Source organism: Dromiciops gliroides, chromosome 5, assembly GCF_019393635.1.
Source record: "Dromiciops gliroides isolate mDroGli1 chromosome 5, mDroGli1.pri, whole genome shotgun sequence".
NCBI classification, from domain to species: domain Eukaryota; kingdom Metazoa; phylum Chordata; class Mammalia; order Microbiotheria; family Microbiotheriidae; genus Dromiciops; species Dromiciops gliroides.
In genome coordinates, this window is record NC_057865.1 from 12215695 (window position 1) to 12237448 (window position 21754).

The 21754-nt window shown below is 40.6% G+C and overlaps 1 protein-coding gene across 3 annotated transcripts in view; it reads left to right on the forward strand.

Moving 5' to 3' along the window:
• The window catches only part of ITGB8 (integrin subunit beta 8), a 116258-nt gene that overhangs the window by 88435 nt on the left and 6069 nt on the right, over positions 1-21754 (forward strand). For all 3 annotated transcript variants that reach the window (XM_043966423.1, XM_043966422.1, XM_043966424.1), the window contains 3 exons: positions 6097-6502; positions 12749-12974; positions 16599-16702. In XM_043966423.1, coding sequence (XP_043822358.1) covers positions 6097-6502; positions 12749-12974; positions 16599-16702 — 736 coding nt within the window. The remainder of the gene's footprint in view (positions 1-6096; positions 6503-12748; positions 12975-16598; positions 16703-21754) is intronic.

Genomic DNA, 21754 nt, shown 5'->3' on the forward strand with positions numbered 1-21754 from the left:
ACTCATATGACCTCTTCATTATATAAACTCCTTAGTTAGGCTTTCCTATTAATGTTGGCAGCACCTTATGCTGTGAACCTTCTTTTGCCCCCACACATCTGTTAATCCTTAGTATTCATGTGCATGAAAAAATACAACTTTTTGAATGCAACATCAAATTTTGTTTCTTTTTAAAATAACCCCCCCCAAAAGCCTGCATCAATCTAACACGTTTTAAATGGAGTAGGCTTAGTTTAGATATTTTTTATCAATTATGCCTATGAACCAACAAGAAAGGCTAGAGAAAATTGTATGTCTTAGTTGTAATGGAGGCCAAACTGGCAAAGAGGAATTTTCCCTTTTCAGAACTGCTCAAGTCTCTGAAGGCTTTAGGGGTGAGCCAACAATGGAGCCCATATAAATAGCCACGAAGAAAAGATTGGCAAGAGAAAGCCATAGGACCATGACAGGATGCCTAGTCCACGCCAATCCCTAATGCTCCCCTTTGGGCTGAGCAATGCCCACCAAGGCAATGAAGCCATTCAGAGTGGGTTGGTCCACTCCCAACCCATTCATTACCTGGGGCCCTCTGAGGTGAAAATGAGAGGCCTTCTGAGCTCCCAGCACAGTTTCACTCCCATTGTAAATGAAAAACAAAGCTTGATGTTACAAGAAGTACCAGAGAAGTCACTTCTTTTTGTTCTTCTTTGAAGAGAGTAGAGGTTTCTTCCCAAGCTGGCACAGACTAGGACGAGGAAGTGGGGGATTTAGGCTTCCCTCAGGCCTCTGGGTAAAAAAGAACACAACGAACGTCTATTAGAGCATCTTGCTCAGCCAACTGGGAAAGCTGCAGGGGACCAGCCCTCCACCTTAGCCCATGGAAGAAATCCACCCCACCAAATAGGCTGTGACCCAGCATTTTACCCAGGCGAGTACTGAATGCTGAGCAGAGAAAGCCCTGGGCTCAGAGCCAGGGGGCCTTGGTTCAAATCCCAGCTTGGATGTAAACCAGCTCTGCACCCACGGACAAGTCACTTAATGTCTCCAAAGTTCAGCAAATGAAGATAGAAAGGACTTTAGAGGTCACCCAGTCCACCCATTTTGTGTTACAGATTAATAAGAGGAGGTCCAGGGAGGTGAAGTCACTTCCCCAAAGTCACAAAGGTTAATTCCCAGAGCTGAAATTCTAGCCCAGGTGCTATGATAACAGGCATCTTCTTCAGCCCATTATGTCTCACCATCCCACTCCATCTGTTAATGATACTTGAACACTTCCTTCAGAGGATTGCTATGAGAAATCTCACAGAGTATTATAGCAACAAAAGATGGCATGATTGCTATGATTATTATTATTAGCAGCTCATTTTCATCTTTTTAAGTGGAGTTCAGACAAGCATTCAGAACAATTTGCTATATTTCTATTATTTCCTTATATTCAGTGTTTTATGCATTATTATGCTGGTGTTATAATAACATTTTGGGATTGAACAAAAGCCTCATCAGCAAGCATTTATTAAGCTCCTACTATATGCCAGATGCCATGCTAAACACTAAGAATACAAAGAAGACCAAAACCCACAGTGCCTAAATTCAAGCAGCTTCCATTATAATGGGGGAGACCCCCTGTAAACATCTACATATAGACCTACATGGAATAAATGGGAGGTAATCTCAAAGGGAAGTCACTATAAGGGGAACTGGGAAAGACTTCTTGCAAAGAGAATTGACAGTTCTGTGTCTAAAGTCATCCTCTTTAGGCCCACTGAAATCATCAATAAATCAATAATTCAATCAATAAGCAACATATTAAGTGCCTACTATGTGCCAGTCACTGTGCTAGCTGCATGGAAAATTACATTGATTATAAGTAATAGGTCAGGGGGCAGCTAGGTGGCACAGTGGATAGAGTACTGGCCCTGGAGTCAGGAGTACCTGAGTTCAAGTCCAACCTCAGACACTTAACACTTACTAGCTGTGTGACCCTGAGCAAGTCACTTAACCCCAGTTGCCTCACCAAAAAAAAAATAATAATAATAAGTAATAGGTCAAATGCCAAAGGTCAGAGTCAGTTACATGGTGTGACCTGGGTCACTGGCAGTCCCCGAGCTCCTGCTGCATGTCCTGAATCAGTAAAAGAACTGACATCACAAAACAGCGATTACCACTTAATTTTTTTTATGGCAAGGCAATGAGGGTTAAGTGACTTGCCCAGAGTCACACAGCTACTAAGTGTTAAGTGTCTGAGGCCAGATTTGAACTCAGGTCCTCCTGAGTCCAGGGCCAGTGCTCTATCCACTGCACCACCTAGCTGCCCCAATTACCACTTAATTTTGAAGTGAAAGGGGAGAGCACCAACAGCATGTTCATAATTGAATGCTCCAGAGTAGTCAGAGGATTGATTGATTGATTGATTGGTCTATTTATCTATTTATTTGTTTATTTGTTTGCTTGTTTAGCAGGGCAGTGATGGTTAAGTGACTTGCCCAGGGTCACACCTCTAGTAAGTATCAAGTGTCTGAGGCCAGATGTGAACTCAGGTCCTCCTGAATCCAGGGCTGGTGCTCTATCCACTGTGCCACATAGCTGCCCCCAGTCAGAGGATTTATGATAGAGATTATAGGAGCCAATTCTAAAGCTGGAAGGAACTGCAGAAAGCATTGAGTCTACCACTACCACCACTGCTACCCATTTTATAAAGGAATAAACTGAAGCTTAGGGAGTTTAAGTAATTGGCCCAAAGTCACAAAGGTAATAATGACTTAGAGGTGAAGAACCATCTGAGTCTCATGTCTTCTGACTTGAGTCAGGAAGCCTTGCCTTTGGTACAGCCCAGTCATGTCACCAGGGGCCAATTGACTCAAACACTCATAGCCCCAGGAAGCTCTCTAAAACCAATAGTCATAAAGAAGTTTCTGCTCTAAATCAGATAAGGACTTTCTGCACTGAGCTTACCATATGTCTGAAATTCAGTTCCACCCTGAAGAAACATAGAGTGGTTCTTCCTTCAGGGGTTCCATGATGTCACGATGGGAAGTAGATACTGCTGACGCTGCAGATTACATTACATCACATAACTTCTCATCCTATACAATTCCTGAAGCATAACCTTAGACTAATTTTTCTGAGTGGACCTAACCATGGTGCTAACCACCTCTCTCTAAGTATGATGTAAGGGAAGACTCACTACTAACGATTAAAACTGTTCAAAAGTAGAGTAAGTTGCTTTGGGAATTTGGTGGGAATTCCTTTAACCTGAAACCTTCAAGTGACCTTGTTGTGTCTGTGCCCGAGGGGCTGTGCAAGGCTGAATGGTCTCTGATTTCCTTTACAAGTAAAAGGGTCACTCATCATAGTGGAAAGAGCACTGGATTTGGTATGTGAGGATCTGGGTTCAAAACCTAACTCAGTCACTCGATACCTATGGTTTCCTCATGTACAAAAGAAGAAGCTAAGAATGCATGATGTCAAAATTCCCTTCTATGTTGAATTCTATGAGCTTCTGAACTATGATATCACTCTAGGTCATTGCCTAGCTTGTGCTGGCCATTAAAGCATTTAGACTGGACATCTCTTCTCCCTTACTCTCCATACATGATAATAGAAACAGAAATTTGGAGTTGGAAGGAGCCAGTGATTCTATGAGCTAATTATCTAAAGAAGCCCTGACTTCTATTCTGACCCCTAGTCTCCTATCTACAGCTGCTTACTGGACCATTCAAACAAAATGTCTTGTAGATATATTAAACTCAACATATTCCAAATCAAACCCATTATCCTCACCCCAACCCTCCCTTCTTCCTCACTTTCTATTACTGTCCTGGGCTGCACTATCTTCCTACTCAGCCAAGTGCCATCCTTATCTCCTCACTTTATATGGCACAATGTTTAAAGCACTGGGCCTGGAGTCCCAGTGTCCCAGTGAATTTGAATTCAAATCCAGTGTCAGACACTTAGTATCTGTGTGACCTTCTGCAAATTACTTAACCTCTGTCTGCCTCGATTTTTTTCAATCTCTCAAAGTAGGAATAACAGCACCTACCTCCTAGGGCTGTTATGAGGATCAAATGAGAAAATATTTGTAGAGCACTTAGCATAGTGCTTTGCTCATGGGAGGAGTTTAATAAATGCTTATTCCCTTCCCTTCCTGCATTATTTTCTTTCACCTATGGTATGTTTTTTGCCAAGCACTGTTAATCTATCTTCATGAGATCTCTCATGCATGCCCCCTTCTTTCCTCTGCTACTGTCACTGTCCTGGTACCTTCAACATCTTATCCCCTAGACTACTGAGGTGGCATGCTAGTTGGTTTCCCTGCCTCAAGCCTCTCCCACTTCAGTCCTTCTTCCACTCAGCTGTCAAATTAATTTTCTTAAAGCACATATCTGACCCTTGCACCCCCCCATTCAATATATTCCAGTGTTTCTCGATCACCTCCAGGTTCCAATATAAATTCCTCTGCTGGGCTTTTGAAGTCCTTCATGGCCTGGCCCTTGCTACATTTCAGTCTTCTTATATTTGTCCCATCCTTCCATGTACTCTTCGAGTAAGTGACATTGGCAGCCTCTCTTGTTCCTCCCAACAAGCCATTCCATTTCCAGAATGCAGGCGTGTCCACTGATCATCCCCATATGCGTCCTTTTTCTCCCTCTTCATCTCCATATCCCAGCTTCCCTAGCTTCCTTCTTCAGATAAAATGTGTCCGTTGTAAGATGCCTGTCTGGACCTCCTTGAATAGTGGCTCCTTCCCTCTGTTGATTATCTCGAATATACTTTGTATCTATTTTGTTTGTAGTCATGAATCAGCAATTATTTATTAAGCATCTACTAGGAGCCGGGTACAGTAGTAAGCACTCGGGATATTTAAAAAGGCAAAACCAGGGGGCAGCTAGATGGCACAGTGGATAAAGCACCAGCCCTGGATTCAGGAGTACCTGAGTTCAAATCCGGCCTCAGACACTTAACACTTACTAGCTGTGTGACCCTGGGCAAGTCACTTAACCCCCCATAGCCCCGCCAAAAAAAAACAAAACAAAAGGCAAAACCAAAGTGTTTGCTCTCAAGGAGCTCACAGTCTAATGGAGACAACATGAAAGCTGTTAGGTACAAACACACTACATACAGAATAAATAGGAGGTGATCATCATAGGAAAGGCACTAACACCAAGGAGGATTGGGAAAGACTTTTTTATAGAAGATGGGATTTTCAACTTAGACCAGAATGGAAGCAAGAAATCCAGGAGCTTGAGATAGAGGAGAGCAAATGCCTGGAGTCTGGAGATGGAGGGACTTGTGGGAGGAACAGAAAGAAGGCCCTTGTCAGTAGATTGATAAGTACATGATGGGACTGGGAGGTGTTGAGTTAGAAGAAGTCAATAAAGGTAGGAAGAGACATTTGCTCTTGGGAACTTTAGGGATCCACTGGAGTTTACTGAGTAGGAGGATGACATGTTCACATCTGGGGTTTATGAAGCTGAATTAGACAGCTGGATGGAGGATGGACTGGGGTGAGGAAAGATTTGAGACTGGGAGACACCCCCTGCCAGGAGGCCATTGAAATAATCCAGGCGTGAGATGATGATGGCCTGTGCTGAGAAGGTAGCAGTGATAGAGGAGAGAAGGAGGCACACACTAGACATGTTATATAGGTAACATTGAAAAGACTTGGCAACAGATTAGATATTGGAGGAAAAATAAAGAGTCAAGGATGACACCTAGGTTGCAAACCTCATGGACAGGATTATGGTACCCTGAATGAAAATAGAGAAATTTGGAAGAGAGGGTTTGGGACAAAAGATAATAGGTTCAGGTTTGGACATATTAATTTAAGATATCTGTGGGACATGCAGTTTGAGATGTCTAATAGGAGTTGGAGTAGTTTTCTTGCCCATTAGACTGTAAGCTCCTTGAAGGTACATTTTACCTTTGTTTGTATCCCCAGACCTTACCACAGTGTACAGAACATAGACGGTGCATAATAAATGCTTGCTGACATTGCCTTAAAGGTCAAGATCAACCCCTCTGCTTTCCCCATCACACTCGACTAGAAGATAGAGATATATTTGGGGGAGGAGAGGTGGCTGGAGCCTATAATGACCCCTATGCTTTGTTTTTTACCAGGTTCTATTCAACATCAGTATGACCATGGATGGATGTGATGGAGCTGGTGGGGGAAGCTATGCCATCATCAAGCCTATTGGTTTCAATGAAAGTACCAGAGTCCGTATCTCTAGGCACTGTAGCTGCCAGTGTGATGACAGCAGAATCCCCAAACGGAAATGTGTAGATGAAACTCTCTTAGGTCCAACTTGCCCCCAGTGTGATGGTGACAAGTGTCATGTTAATGAAGACAAATTCCCTCTGGACAGTTGCAAGGCAAAAAGGAACCAGCCTGTTTGCAGTGGTCAAGGTGTTTGCATATGTGGGAAATGTTTCTGTCACAAAACTAAGCTGGGAAAAGTATATGGAAAATACTGTGAAATGGATGACTTTTCCTGCCCGTATCACCATGGAAACCTGTGTGCTGGTGAGCTTGCAAATTTAATTTCACTTTTCCTGTTCCATTTTGTACTGGTCCATGTGTTAACATTGCAAGAAGTTACCCTGTGTAAACTTAGCAGCAGTGGATTTGGCCTGACCAACTGCACTTAATATGGTAGATCTGTCTGAAATGTTGTCAGGTCACATGAGACACATACATTTGTGTCTTCAAACATTTCCAAAGGGGGAGACTTGTCTGGGTCCTGGAATTTTTATAGGGAGAAAAAAGAAGAGGGTCAATCAAAGGTAATTTCTGATAAGTGCCTTCTGGTGGCCAGAAGCAGATTCACTAACTTCAACTCCTTTGCTGTCCATGAGAGTTCAAAGGCTATTCTTTCTATAAGAATGTTTGAGAGCTGCTTATAAATCAACCCATTTCTCATTCTTGTAAAAATTCAAGGAAAAAAAACAACCTGTTTTAAGTCTTTAAAAAAAGCTGCTTAAGCATAGACATTTGTAGACTGTCAGAGGCAGTGCAGAATAGTGTCCAGGGCTTAGAGTCAACAGGACTTAGGTTCAAATCCCTCCTTTGGTGCATGGTAACTGTGGAACCCTGGCCAAACCATGAAATCTCTGTGTATGTCATGCATTTTCTTAGAACATATCTACTAAGTTATATAAGGGTTGTAATTTGTGTTGAGTCAGGGTATCGCATTCTGGGATGCTGATTAAACCATAGATGTTTTGCAAACATATTTTGAGGGATCATACAATTTATTATTTGCTTGTTGGATGACTGTGCAAATAACTTCCCTAGGCCTTAGTTTCTACAATTCTAGAATGGGGATACTCATATCAACAACCTCATAGGGTTGAGGTGAGGATCAAATGAGATAATGTGTATATAACATTTAGGGAGCCTTAAAGTGATTTGTAAATATGAGTTGCTATTATTTTTATTAATATTATTGCTATTAATTCTTTATTCAAACACATCTAAGTTTTGTAAGCTACACATTTCCAGTTAGTTATAACATTAGTACCATGGTCAAATGCAAATGAGTCATGAAAATGAGTCAAACCCTTCATTTGAAATGTTTATCTATGTCTCTGTTGTGGTCCATGTACATAAGATTTTAAAAAACACACATTTATCTAATCATGTTTACTGCCATCTAGAGGTGAGATAAAAGTCCCAGGATTTATATACAATGCTTATTTATTGGGTGAAATACAATAACTCCTTTTTTGTGGCACTATAAGGCAATCTCTGTTGTGCTTAGCCTAATGCATTACAATTATGCATTTTTTCTGAAATATCTTTACAATGAAGGCATCTGTGCATTTATTTCAGTAGCATCTCATTACTTCATAGTAAGTGATAGCAACTTGTTTAAATTATTCACTATCTTGGTAATATCACTAATTTCTTTTTTTCCCAGATGATGAGGGTTAAGTGACTTCCCCAGGGTCACATAGCTAGTAAGAGTCAAGTGTCTGAGGCCTGATTTGAACTCAGGTCCTCCTGAATCCAAAGCCAGTGCTTTATTCACCACACCACCTAGCTGCCCCCGATATCACTAGTTTAATCAGATGAAACCTTCCTTTTTGCAGATTGAATACTGTGTCATAAAGCTATGACACATACATTTTATTGTCTTGTCCAAGTTTAAAACTTTGCCATGTCCCATGTAAAAGGCATAGCATGCTGCAATGAATCAGGAGACAGCATAGTTGAATTGGAGTCTAGGTTGGGTGACTCAATAGGGATGTGACTTTGAGGAAATTACTTTGCCTCTTTGGTCTCATTTCCCTCATCTGTAAAATGAAGGTGTTGGACTATATGATTTCAGAGAGTCACAGGCGTTTCAGGTTGGAAGGAACCCCAGCAGCCTCATCTAGTCCCACCCAAAGAGGAAGAAAGACTTTCCTTAGCAATGGGGGGGCATAAGTGGTCATCTGGCTTCTGATGGAAGACCTTCTCCACTTTTCCCCATTTTAATAACCCAGGGGTTTTTAACTATTTTTGTTTCATGCCCCTTGGCAATGTGATGAAGTCTTTAGATTCCTTCTTAGACTACTGGAAATTAAAATATATACATATTATAAAGGAAACAAACTATATTGAAATGGTTATCAAAATACAAAAATAAAAGCAAGTTCATGAACCATGGTTTAATAATCTCTGTAATATTCTATAAATATTTAAACTTATGTATCTATTGATTGGAGCTAGTATTTCTTATTCATTTTGAATTAAAGACATTTTGCATCCAGAATGTTTATCTTGCCATGCCTTGTTTCAATAGGGAGAAGAGGAATGCTTCAGAAAGAAAAGAAGCCCTACCCACTCTTTGTAAAAATGGTCCTATTTTGGATTGGGTGGGTTTTTTTCCTATTGTGTATCTAATTTTAGATGACAAGCAATAGATAATGGAGGGGCATCGGGAGTGTTATTGATGGTTGCCACCATGTATCTCAACACTACAAGAAATCCTCAAAGTCCTTAAATGACCATGAGGACCCTAAGTAGCAATTTTGACTCTTTGGGCAAGCAGCATGAAGTATTCCTAAAGTCAGGTCAAGTCAACTTTTTTAAGAAAATTAATTTTAGCGTGGTGATGGAGAAACCCCAAGACACTGGACAAAACACAGGAATCCTGGTAGGGAGGGAAAAGAGGAATAATGCTAGAATGGAGAGAAGATCACTTGAACATGTTGTCAGTGAAAGAAAAAGTTTGCCATTTTGTAGGTTTCTTTTTAAACTATTTTCCCACTTGTGCTCATTGTGATGCCCCACTGTAGCATAGAGATTACTCTGTTTTCACAAAGACTATGCAAATAAATCACAAGCTCTGGAAGGGTTTATCAAGACTGAAAGGCTTCAAGTATAAGTCCTAATGTAAAATTGAGTTTGTTTTCAGAGAACCAACCCAGGATGGGGGTACATGTTGCTAGTAAGCTTGCAATCTAGTGATGGATTTTTTTGGTCCCCAGTCCTCCAGAGCCCCCTTCTACCTCTCCAGAGGGGCAGTCATTATTGCTGTGACAAAAAGTTGAAATTGTAGCTGAATGGAAGGAAGTTTTATAGGTACTCCTTGAAGAGCAAAGAAAAGCACTAAGTCGATTTTATCCTATTCCCAAAGGCAACAAGAAACATTATTTCATGGGGCATTTAGCCAAAAAAATATTGCAGTATTAATGCTAAATATTTTCAGAAAGCCTACCATGAAAGCAATTATAGCTTATATATCAACACCAGTAGCTGAAGATCTAGTGGTGAAGAAATTCTACCAAAAAATTGCTAGTACTCCACAAATTAAATCAACATTGACTCTGAAATTCACCAGTTTCAAAGCTAAGGTAAGAAAAAGGCAGGAAAAAGAGAAATACATAAGAAAGGAGATAGTTCAAGAAGAATTACTACAAATCTCTTGTTTTGCCATTATATCACAAGTGCTCTCTTTGAGAAAACAACTGATTGGCCCAGGATATAGCATGAACTCTCTAACACTAAATGTTAAACAGACTATAGTTTAATAAACAGGAAAAGATTTATTGTTGTTGTTTCCTGAGTTAGCTGTGACCAGGAAGACCATCCATTTGTCAGAACTAAAATCAGAATTAGTAAAGAGTAAGAAAATGAGAAAAAAGTATGACATTTGAAACAACTTAATCTTGTACTATTGAAACAAATGACTAACAAAACATGGGAAATAGACAACAGAAGTGATATCCACAGATTATAATAATTTTATCCAGAAGTTCCACAAATATAAATTAATTGCCACAACAAGGGATTCAAAAGAACCCCTAAAAGTCCTCTTTAGCAACATCTAATTTATTTGCCAAATGGAGAGATGGTTACTGAAGGCAACAACTGATTGGGACGCACACTTGTTTGTAAAATCTCCTGAAGAAGGGTGATGGATGATTGCTTATAAAGAACAGAGAAGCAATGGAAGGCAAAAGCAATTTGGGCTTTTTTTTTTAAGTTTGGTGAGCTATCCAAATAAGCATAGTCATCCCAAGGGTATTTAAGGATAAAAATGGAAGGAATGCTGCAAGCAACAAAAATGGAAAATATTTGTAAGTTTCATAACAAAAGAAAGATCTTTTTCTCAATCAAGAATAGTGGACCTGTGACACCTGGATAATATTACTTGGAAAGTATATGATGATATAATGCTGATTATGTCACGCCTCAGAAACCTGTGAAGCTTTTGGGAATAGATCAGTAATCACTCAAAGGAATTTCACCTGACCATCCAAACAGGAAAAAAAAATCAACTGAATGAAGAATGACTAGTTCCAGATTACAACATGTACTTGAATGGCCAACCTGCAGAACATGTCTATCATCATGTATGGTTGTCGACTGACAACATGCTGGGGCCAGGATGCAACCAGAGGAAGAGTCAGTTGCATTGCTTTCAGCTGACTGCAGAGTTGTTGTTGTTGTTGTTTTTAATGACCCCAAGCTTCCCATGAAAACAACGCTCCATTTTTTTAATACCAACATTCTTCTGATATTACCATGTGGTTGCATAGAATACAAGACTTTCCAAATAATGAAAAATGACGATCACTCCAGAGGACAATGGAGAGGTACATAGTGAATGTGGGTAAGCTACAACATACAACCAATGGGGAACTCTGAAAAATTAGTGTAAAGGATTGATGATGTCCTTTATCAGCATGATTAGAGGAAAAAATAGCCTGCTCATCTAGTGGTGCAGTAGATAAAGCACCAGGCCTGGAGTCAGGAAGACCTGAGTTCAAATTCTACCTCACATTCTTATAAGCTATATGACTTTGAATGTCACTTAACCTCTGCTTGACTCAGTTTCCTCATCTGAAAAATGGGGATAATAACTGTACCTATCTCCCAGGGTTACTGTGAGGATCAAAGGAATGTATTTGGAAAGGGCTTGGCACTTTTCCTGGCCCAGAGTAGGTGCCATATAAAGATTAGCTATTACTATCAGTGTTATCATTACCTTCATCACATGACAAGAATGAAGGATGACAGTGATCAGCTAGAGTGTCCCCCTTGGTCACTTCTATAATATCAGCAGGAAGGCCACCAGTATGCTGGGTGGACTTTGTGTGGTGAACTTATAAGAAGACAAATACAAAAAGTTGCACAAGACCCAGAAATGATTCTTGATGACAAATCTTATAATTGGAAGGAAGATCAAAATCAATGAGATCCCAGATTCCTTTGGACATTTGAGTGTTCTTGCGAACTACTGGATCATTTCAGTCACTCCAGTGCAGCAGGAGTATAAACACTGTCAGAACCTTTTAAATGTGAACCCCAGGATGCTGTTTCAGTGGCCCTACCCTGGTACTGGCTTGGACTACCAATATTTGCCCTTCAGCATTATACATCAATGGACTGTCCTCCATATACGAATGAGGCACAGTTGCTTATTCTACTGTAGGGCGAGTATATATTTAAAGTTCATTCTAAAGTTGCTCACCACCCCCTCTCCCGGAAAATCTCCTTTGAGACCAGTGTTTTACTTATAAATATAAGTAGCTTAGATTAAGATTTTAATATCTAGAAATGATATCAAACAAAAGGGCATATTTCAGAGTTGGGGGGTGGGTGGGTATGAACATGACCCTATTGGCTTTTGGCTCTAATGAATCAACATAGCCTAATAATAAGATATTGTTCTCAATGAGTTAACTTTGGTTCTGAGCAGGCTTGATCAATAACCTTTCCTCAAATGCCAGCAAAGTCTGACTCACAGCCCTCTGTATTTCTCCCAGCCTTTGGCAAACACCAGGCACAACTCTATACATTACGGAGACCTTTAATAGAATGTACTGACTTTTCAGATTATAACTCAGATAATTAACATAAGTTCGGCATCTTGTTGGTAGAACTGTGTTTAATTTTGTTTTGTTTTTCATTTCAAAATTGGGGTACAGTGCCAATCAAGTAGTCTAGGAGATCTCATTCCAAGGCAAGGCAAAGCCCAAAGGACTCCGACAGCCACAGAATGAAGCAGTCTTGATGCCAACCTAATGTAGAGTTGACTTCACGCTTGTCAACACAATACATTAAGTAGGATGAAATTGCTCCTAGTTGAATGGCCTTGGAAACAGCCACTCACCAGGTTTAGCAAATATTCATGCTAAGTCAGTAGCAAAGAAGGCTGGCTTTATTCATCTTCCTGTCATTTGGTTTCCATGGAGTGGACAAGGCAATATGTATCTTGGAACTGTTCCCTAAATCCATGGAGCACAGAACTTAGGTCCTAAAGTTTCTTCTTTGCAGGGCACGGGGAATGTGAAAGAGGTCGATGCAAGTGCTTCCGTGGTTGGGAAGGAGACCGTTGCCAGTGTCCATCCTCCTCCACCCAACACTGTGTCAATTCTAAGGGCCAGGTGTGCAGTGGGAGAGGGACCTGCGTGTGTGGAAAGTGTGAATGTGCTGATCCCCGGATCGTTGGTCGCTTCTGTGAATATTGCCCGACTTGTGATACAGCCTGTGATGAAAACCGGTAAGTTCCAACATCACTGCCCTGGCATTTATATCCAACTCTCCTCTTCTCTCTCTCATGCCTTGCTCCATTTGGAAGCATCCTCATCTTCTCTATTTTAGAGAACTCCTTTAGCTACTAGCTCCTTGAAAAATTAGGACAAAATAAGCTCCTTGAGAGCAGATACTATTGTCTTTTTTGTCTTTGTATCTCTAATAACTGTTACTTAGCAGCTATTAATACATGATTGTTGAAGTGAATCTAATGGGAAGTTAAATCAGCTATGGTTCAGCAAATCATCTATTAGAAGGTGTTCCATAACTAATTTCTCCCAATCTAAAAATCATAACAACCCTTATTGATAACTTCTTAGATGTGTTGTGATGATAACAACAGAGAGTGGTTATGTAGAATACACTAGCAAAAAAACCCCCGAACTTCTAAGTACAAGTTATTATAATAGCTAGAATTTATATAGAACTTTTAATTTTGCAAAGACATTTACAAATATATATATATATATATGTATATATATATATATATATATATATTTCTTTTGATGCTCACAACCAGCCTGGAAGTAGGTGCTATTTATTCACACTTTACAGACAAGGAAACTGGGGTAAATAGAAATTAAGTGCCCGGATTCACGGTGTTAGCAAATGTGTGAGGCTGAATTTGAACCTAGGTCTTCCTGACTCCAAGTCCACTGCTCTTAGATCTAGAGCTGGATAAAACATGTAGCCCAACATACTTATTTTACATATGAAGAAACTGAGGTGTAAGGAATTGACATGACTTGCCCAAGGTCACACAGGGAATATTAATGCAAGTCCTGAGACAAAGCTTCTTCTACTGTGCCACACTGTTTGTCATTGCCAGACGCCAAGATTGAATAGTAATGGTTTGGTGCCAGCTCAAGGGCAAAAGGACATGGCAGCAAAATACAATCCCATAAATTCCACTGTTTTCATAGACTCAAAGATTTAGAGCTGAAAAGGGCTTGGGAAGGCATATAGTCAAAGCCATCCTCTTCCTTATGAGTGTTTTGAGGCAGAAAACTTCAGAGACTCCCAGCCACCAAATATCCCAGGAAAGAGGAGAACTCAAATCTTGCTGATGCCAAATCCATTGGCCCATCCCTGCACCATTTTGCTTCTTCCCAACATGAGTTTTGATAAGAACTGCAACAAGATGAAGGCACAGAGGACAAAGGGACCTATAGATTCAGCTTAAGATTCTGGAAATTTTCAGATGCCTGCAATTTTGCCTTGTTTTTTGTTTGTTTGTTTGTTTTGGGAGATGGGGACTGAAGCCTGCAGTGGCTGAGAATGTAGCCTTTCCTCGATTTGGACTTTGAAATGGTTGCTGCATTCAAAAAAGCAGCATCTTGCAACCAAGGTAGTGATCGGCCTCCTTTGTGAGGATGCTGTGGGATGACATGTACATTGTCCATCCATGGGCCTGGCCCATTTGATAAGCAATGACTCCCCATGGGAGCTAGGTGGCACACTGGATAGAGTACTGGCCCTGGCATCAAGAAGACCTGAGTTCAAAGCCAAGCTATCTGACTCTGGGCTGATCACTTAACCCCTATTTACCCCAGTTTCCTCATCTATAAAATGGGGATAATATCACCTACCTTCGAGAGTTGGTGTAAGGCTAAAATGAGATAATATGTGTAAAGAGCTTAACATAGTACCTGATACATAGTATCAGTACTTCTTACTGGCCACAATGAAGCATGACTTTTGTGGGGATATATTTAGAATGTAGAAATACTGGTTATAGCCTGAATAATATATTTCTTTTTTTATAGCCATACTCACCCCAGTGTCCACATTCATGTCAACCTTAAATATGCCCCATATTCTCTGATCTCAGAAACTAAGGATTGCTGGGACCTGGGATTCATTTGGCCAGACCCCCCTGAAGAAGTTTAGGGTACTGGAGGCTCTTCCTCAGGGAGGACACAAAAGAGCTTGAAAATAGGGAGCCAAAGGACCCCAGTTCAAATCCCAACCCCAGCCCCAGATCCACTTACTGCCTCAGTGACTTGGATCCTTCCTTTTCTAGGCCTGTTTCCTTCTCTGTAAGGGGAGAGGCTTGAATTCTGAGGTTCCTTCCATTTCTAGACCTCTGAAAACATGATCCTCTGCTATCAGAGGGAGAGATTGAATTTCATGGCCTTGATGACCCCTTCTACCTTGAAATCTGATTTGGAATAACAATTTGATGGCCAGCTCTGGTTTCAGAACCCCTTTCTTTCAATTTCTCCCATGAGTATTCTCTTGACCAGCACATCCTTCTGAGATGTCTGGCTCATTCAGACCAAGCTGGAAATTCAGTTCAACATACAATTCATTAAACACCTACAAAGAGCCAGACACTGTGCCAGATACTAAACCCAGAAAGAAAAAAAGGGAAGAAGGGAGGGAGCAAAGGAGGAAGGAAGGAAGGAAGGAAGGAAGGAAGGAAGGAAGGAAGGAAGGAAGGAAGGAAGGAAGGAAGGAAGGAAGGAAGGAAGGAAGGAAGGAAGGAAAGTCTCTTAGGCCACTTAGATATGATGGAGCCCTGATCATCCCTCTTTTCCTGATTACAAATAAACATTTTTTTTAACTTTATTCCAGGCAGCAGGAAGCCAGAATATCAAAGTTGTGCTCCTTGATGACCTCATCTCTTTTTTTCAATCTTAATAGTATTTTATTTATTTCCAGTTACATGTAAAGATAGTTGTCAACATCTGATTTGTTTTTAAAAGATTTTAAGTTCCAAATTTTTCTCCCTCTACTACCCAAGACAGAATGCAATCTGATATAAGTTACATATGTACAATCACATTCAACATATTTCTGCATTAGTCATGTTCTGAAAGAAGAATCAGAACAAAAGGGAAAAAAAACCTCAAAAAACCCAAAACAATATGGTTCAATCTGCACTTGGATCCCATCATCCTTTTTCTGCATGTGGAGAGCATTTCCCATGATGAGACTTTTGTAATTGTCTTGAATCATTGTTTTGCTGAGGAGAGCTAAGTCTATCACAGCTAATCATCACACAGTGTTCCTGTAACTGTATTCTTCAGGTTCTGCTCACTTCCCTCAGCATCAGTCCACTTAAGACCTTCCAGATTTTTCTGAAATCTGCCTGCTCATCATTTCTTATCAGTAGCATTCCATTACATTCAGATACCACAACTTGTACGGCCATTCCCCAATTGATGGACACCCCCTCAATTTCCAAATCTTTGCTACCACAAAGAGAGCTTCTATAAATATTTTTGTACATGTGGATCCTTTTCCCTTTTTTATGATCTCTTTGGGATACAAACCTAGTACTGATATTACTGGGTCAAAGGTTATGCACAGCACTAGAGCCCTTTGGGCATAGTGATTACCTCATTTCTTTTTTTTGTGGGGCAATGAGGGGTAAAGTGACTTGCCCAGGGTCACACAGCTAGTAAGTGTCAAGTGTCTAAGGCTGAATTTGAACTCAGATCCTCCTGAATCCAAGACCAGTGCTTTATCCACTGAGCCACCTAGCTGCCCCCAATTACTTCATTTCTTAAGAAGAAATATCAGTGGAATTGGTTATAATTTTTTCTACTTTTTTTTCTAAATTACTACTTTTGTTCTCAATTCACAGGAATTGTGTCCAATGCTACCATCCTCGCAATTTATCTCAAGCTATACTTGATCGATGCAGAGCCTTGTGTCCTTCACAGGTCCATTATGTTGACCAAATCGAAGGTAAGTCACCACCTTGTTTTATTCTAATTGGCTCATGGGACTGAATAGACCCTTCTGTGACTTCTGATCTCTCAGAGAAGAGCCACACACCTAAGCTGACATCATCAACATGCATTTATTCTTCGCTGTGTTAAATTCAGGGGGTGCCAAAGAAAAACCATCCCAGGAGGTGCCTTCTTTTTAATGTCTTCCAGAGAATGTTTTGGTTGCCATCCCAATTCTTCGTGTGGATTTTATATTACCAAAGATTTGTACTAGAACAGAGTGCAATGTTTTGGTTGCCATCCCAATTTTTCACATTGATTGCCACATTGGATAATGAGACAACAAGCATTTATTAAGTGCCCATTATATACAGTGCTGCTTGCTTGCCTTCCCTGATGGAATGCCAGCTTCTGTAAGGCAACAACTTCTTTTCCGTCTTGTGTCCCTGGAACCTGGCAAACCATAAGCACTTAATAAGTGCTTGTTGATTGATTAATCTGATTTAATTATAATTGTCCAAATAGATTGTCCACGATATCTGTGAGGACTCATCTAATAGAAGAAATGTATCTCTAGAAATGGAAGGAAGTTCAGAGGGCATCAAGGCCAGCCACCCTCTTTTACATATGGGGAAAGGAAGGTTACTTGTCTAAGGCCACACAGGTATTAAATATAAGAGTCAGGATTTGAACCCAGGTCCTAAAACAGTCTTTCCACTACACCATCATCCTTAAATATTCTCTCTAGCTGTAAGTTAACTATACCTAATGATAGGCTATAACTATCTATGGCTACATGAAAACCATAGTAAATGATAATAGGTCTGTCCAAAAAACAACAACAACAAGAGAATGTGCAAACCTATGCCAGAAAATATAAGGACTCTGGTCAGAGCTGACTCATTTTAGGATTTAGTGATTCACTAAGGTAAGAAAACCAATTTCTCTCTCTTTGTTACATGGGTATGCATATGCATACACACACACATCATAATTCTTACTTGGAATTAGTAACACCTGAGTTTAATTCCTGCTTCTGACACTTACTCCTTGGTTCACCATGTCACCCAGTGGCAAGTCACTCCCTGGACACTTATTTCCTCATGTGCAAGGGGAAGCTATGTGGCACTGTTCTAGAAGGGGGGGAGGACCTGAACTCAAATCTCACCTCAGACACTTACTAGCTGTGTGACCTTGGGCAAATCACTAAACTCCAATTGCTTTAAACCTCTGAGGCCATCTCTGGTCCTCCTGATGTATATCTTGCCATTGGACCCAAATGGCTCTGGAGCAGAGAAGGAGGTTGGTGACCTTGCACAGACCTCCCTCACTTAAATCTAATTTAGTGTAAGTCATGACATCACTTAGATATCATGATTCTCTTCAAGAAGGAAGGACCAGGGGAAGCTAGGTGGTGCAGTGGATAAAGCATCAGCCTTGGATTCAAGAAGACTGAGTTTAAATCCGGCTTCAAAGACTTTATACTTACTACCTGTGGGACCTTGGACAAGTCACATAATCCTCATTGCCTTGCAAAAAATAAAAATAAAAACGAAAGAAGGGGGGCAGCTAGGTGGCGCAGTGGATAGAGCACCGGCCCTGGATTCAGGAGGACCTGAGTTCAAATCCAGCCTCAGACACTTAACACTGACTAGCTGTGTGACCCTGGGCAAGTCACTTAACCCCAATTGCCTCACTAAAAAAAAAAAAACAAAAAACAAAAAAAACAAAACAAAAAAAACAATGAAAGAAGGACCAAAAACAACAACTTCATTTGTAAAATGGTGGTGAAAATGAGCATAAAATAACTGACATATTTAGTTTTGCAAAGCCCTTTTTTACCCTCACAAAATATCTGTGAGTTAGGTATTATCATTCCCATTTTACGGATGGGGAAGCCAAGGTAGCAAAAGGTTAAGTGATTTGCCCAGGGTTTACTAGTGTCTAGGGCAGGCGTTAGACCTAAGCCTTTGGAGCTACCAGCTTAGAATTGTCCTCTAAGTCACACTGTCCCTCTTAGAGGACTACATTGGGTTGACATTAGGTGACTTGTGAAGAATTTTGCTGGATTTTGAGCACGAAGTAAACATCATTCATGGTGTTATGGCACCACTGTCCCTCTGCCATGTGACTTCATTTAATCCATCCTTGAAGGGCCACCATATAGCACATCCCCTTCCCCAAGTCTCACCCTGTTCCTGAGCTTCCCACAATGTGCTGTTGGCTGAAAGTGAGCTCCATCTGTTTCCAGCTGGACCTGCCGTCCTTCAGCATTCAGAGATCAGGGTCTACAATCATTACCATGTCATATATTAAACTGAGTAAGCAAACACACTCCTGGCTTCCATGGCCACAGAAAGCTTCTTCTAGACAAGCCAAGGGCAAAAGCTGTTCCTTGGCTCCACCCAAGAAGGAGGTCAAAGGCTTTGCTAGCAACATCAGAAAGGACCCCTGGTCAGGCCATGAAAATGCCCTCTAGCTCCAACTCAGGCCTGCTCTGTCAGCACTGGCATTTTCCTACAATTCCCCCTCCAGTCAGCCCCAATGATGTGGACTTCCTTGTCTTGTGGTCAAGCTGTAGGCAGGACTCCAGTCCAGGAACAGGAATTAAACACATTTCCTTTAAGATTGGCAACGGAGTTAGTTACCAATCGTGATAACTGCTATTAACCACTTAATCAACAAACATTCATTGAATGCTGATTATATGCTAGGCACTGGGAGTTCAAGGGGAAAAGTCAATGTGTCTGCCTTCAAGGAGATTACAGTCTATTGGAAAACACAGCATACGATTATTGAGTCAGCAAGCACTTATTAAGTGACTACTGTGTTCCAGGCATGATGCCCAAGGAGCTACAGAGAAACACAATTCAGTTTCAATTTGATGCGTTGAGCATTTTTAAGCACCACCTATATGGAGAAAGCTTTGGCCTGGGAGTCACAAACACCTGGGCTGAAATCACATCTCTAAAATTCATTATCTGTGCGACAATAGGCAAGTCACTCACTCTCTAATCCATAGTTTTCTTGTTTTTATAACAAAGATCATACCTGATTCACGGGGTTGTTGGAAGTATCAGATGAGCTCAATTGTATAAATTGCTTCACAAACTTGAAATCCCATTTATTAGATGTCAGGTATCATGGCAAGGTGATAGACCCCAAGGATTTATGGCCAAAGAAAGCTTAGAGTCCTAAGCTAATTGTCACTGAGGATATAATCAAGCACCACGGGCTGGAACATTCAAGCTTATATTCTTGGAAACCTTAAAACTTGAATCATCTGTATATTATGATGTTATGTGTCCTCTAAGGAGTCATGTAGTCCCTCATATAGTCCTAACTTGGCACACTCATCCCTAGCAGCCATTAGCTATCCCCCTTCACCATTCTTTAAAGGGATCCACATAACTGCATCTCTAAGCAAAGGCACTGGGCTGACAATCACTGTCCAGTGATGAGACAGCCCTTTCCTTAATCCTGAATTTTGATTTCTCTCTTTTTAAAAAAAATATTTTTATTTATTTTGTTAAATATTTCCCAATTAGATGTAAAAGAAAATTGACTGATTGCTTACCACCTCAGGGAGGGGGGAGGGAAAGGAGGGAAGGAAGGATATTGGAACTCAGTGACTGTCCCAAATATTTGGCTTCTTCAGATGTCCGCTTTATTTCAACTTTAAATAAAATGTTTATTAATTTAAAAAATATTTGACATTCCTTATTTTAAATTTTTAGCTCCAAATTCTCTCCCTCCAACCTACTCTTCCCCCCTCTTTAAAAAGGCAAGCAATTTGATATAAGTTGCACATGTGAAGTCATGCAAAACATATTTTTCCATATTTTCCATGTTGAAAAAGAAAACAGACCAAAAAACACAAGAAAAAATAAAGTTAAAAAAAAGCTGGCTTCAATCTGCACTCAGAGTTTATCAGTTATCTCTCTGAAGATGGAGAGCATTTTTCATTATGGGTCCTCCCTTGGAATTGCTTTGGATCATTGTATTGATCAGCATCTTCCACAGCTGATCATCCTCACAATATTGCTATTGCTGTGTTCTGATTTGTTTCAAAGAATTCAGGGATACTCCACATAATTCAGGATGCTAAACTATCCACGTTCATTTTAACCCCATCCTATGATGGGTAGGGCTCATCCCTTCACTCAAGTCTCTCTTGGGGTGGTCAGAGAGTTGTAGAAGAGTTGGAAGAGATCTCAGGAGTCAATGAGTCCCATCCTTAACATGAAAGGATATCCCCTCTATGGTAGATACAGCAAAGAGGGGTCTAGTCTTTGCTTGAAAACCACTTAGTGAGTAAAACATCAATGCAGGATCCCCAGAAATTTAAGAAGTCGCCTGAATCCATAGAAGAACAAGCAGCTAAAGCAGGCCATATTGAAGAGCTCCATGCCACCTCTGGGTCCCTGGAGTATTATGAAATCTTCTTCTCAGATGATTCAAGTGATCTCTCTGGCTCTGGAGCCCCACTAAACCTGCCAAACAAGATAGACCAAAGTTTTTGTCCTTACTAAGAGGCCCAGCATACCTTGCTTGTTGACACAGCAGTCACCTTTCCAGTTAGTATTCTGTTGCTCTTGAAAGATTATATTGTAAATTTTTTTAAAAAGCATAACAAAAATTGGCTTCTTGCCAAAGAGAAAGTGAAAGAAAAATGACAAAAAGAACTGAGTTTGGCAGGCAGGACCTACCCAGAGACTCCCAGTTATTGGAGCAGCCCACACTAATGAAGACTGACACCGTGATTTCAAGGGAGACATTTCAAGAAATCTCTTATAATAGTGTTGATTTGGCTTCTTCAGATGTCCGCTTTATTTCATACAACTGGAGCAGAACAAACAGGGAAAATACAAATCAAGAGAAATGACTGCGTATTTTTGGTGCCCAGAGTTGGCAAGACTTTGGTTAAGTAATTTTGCAGTGACCAGAGCATCAGTGACTGTCCCAAATGCTGTCATTTGGTCATAATTTAAATCATTTTTAGTTAACGGCCTCAGACATATGCCAGCTGACTTTGTAAAAGAGAAATGCTCTTCATGACTGTGGAGAG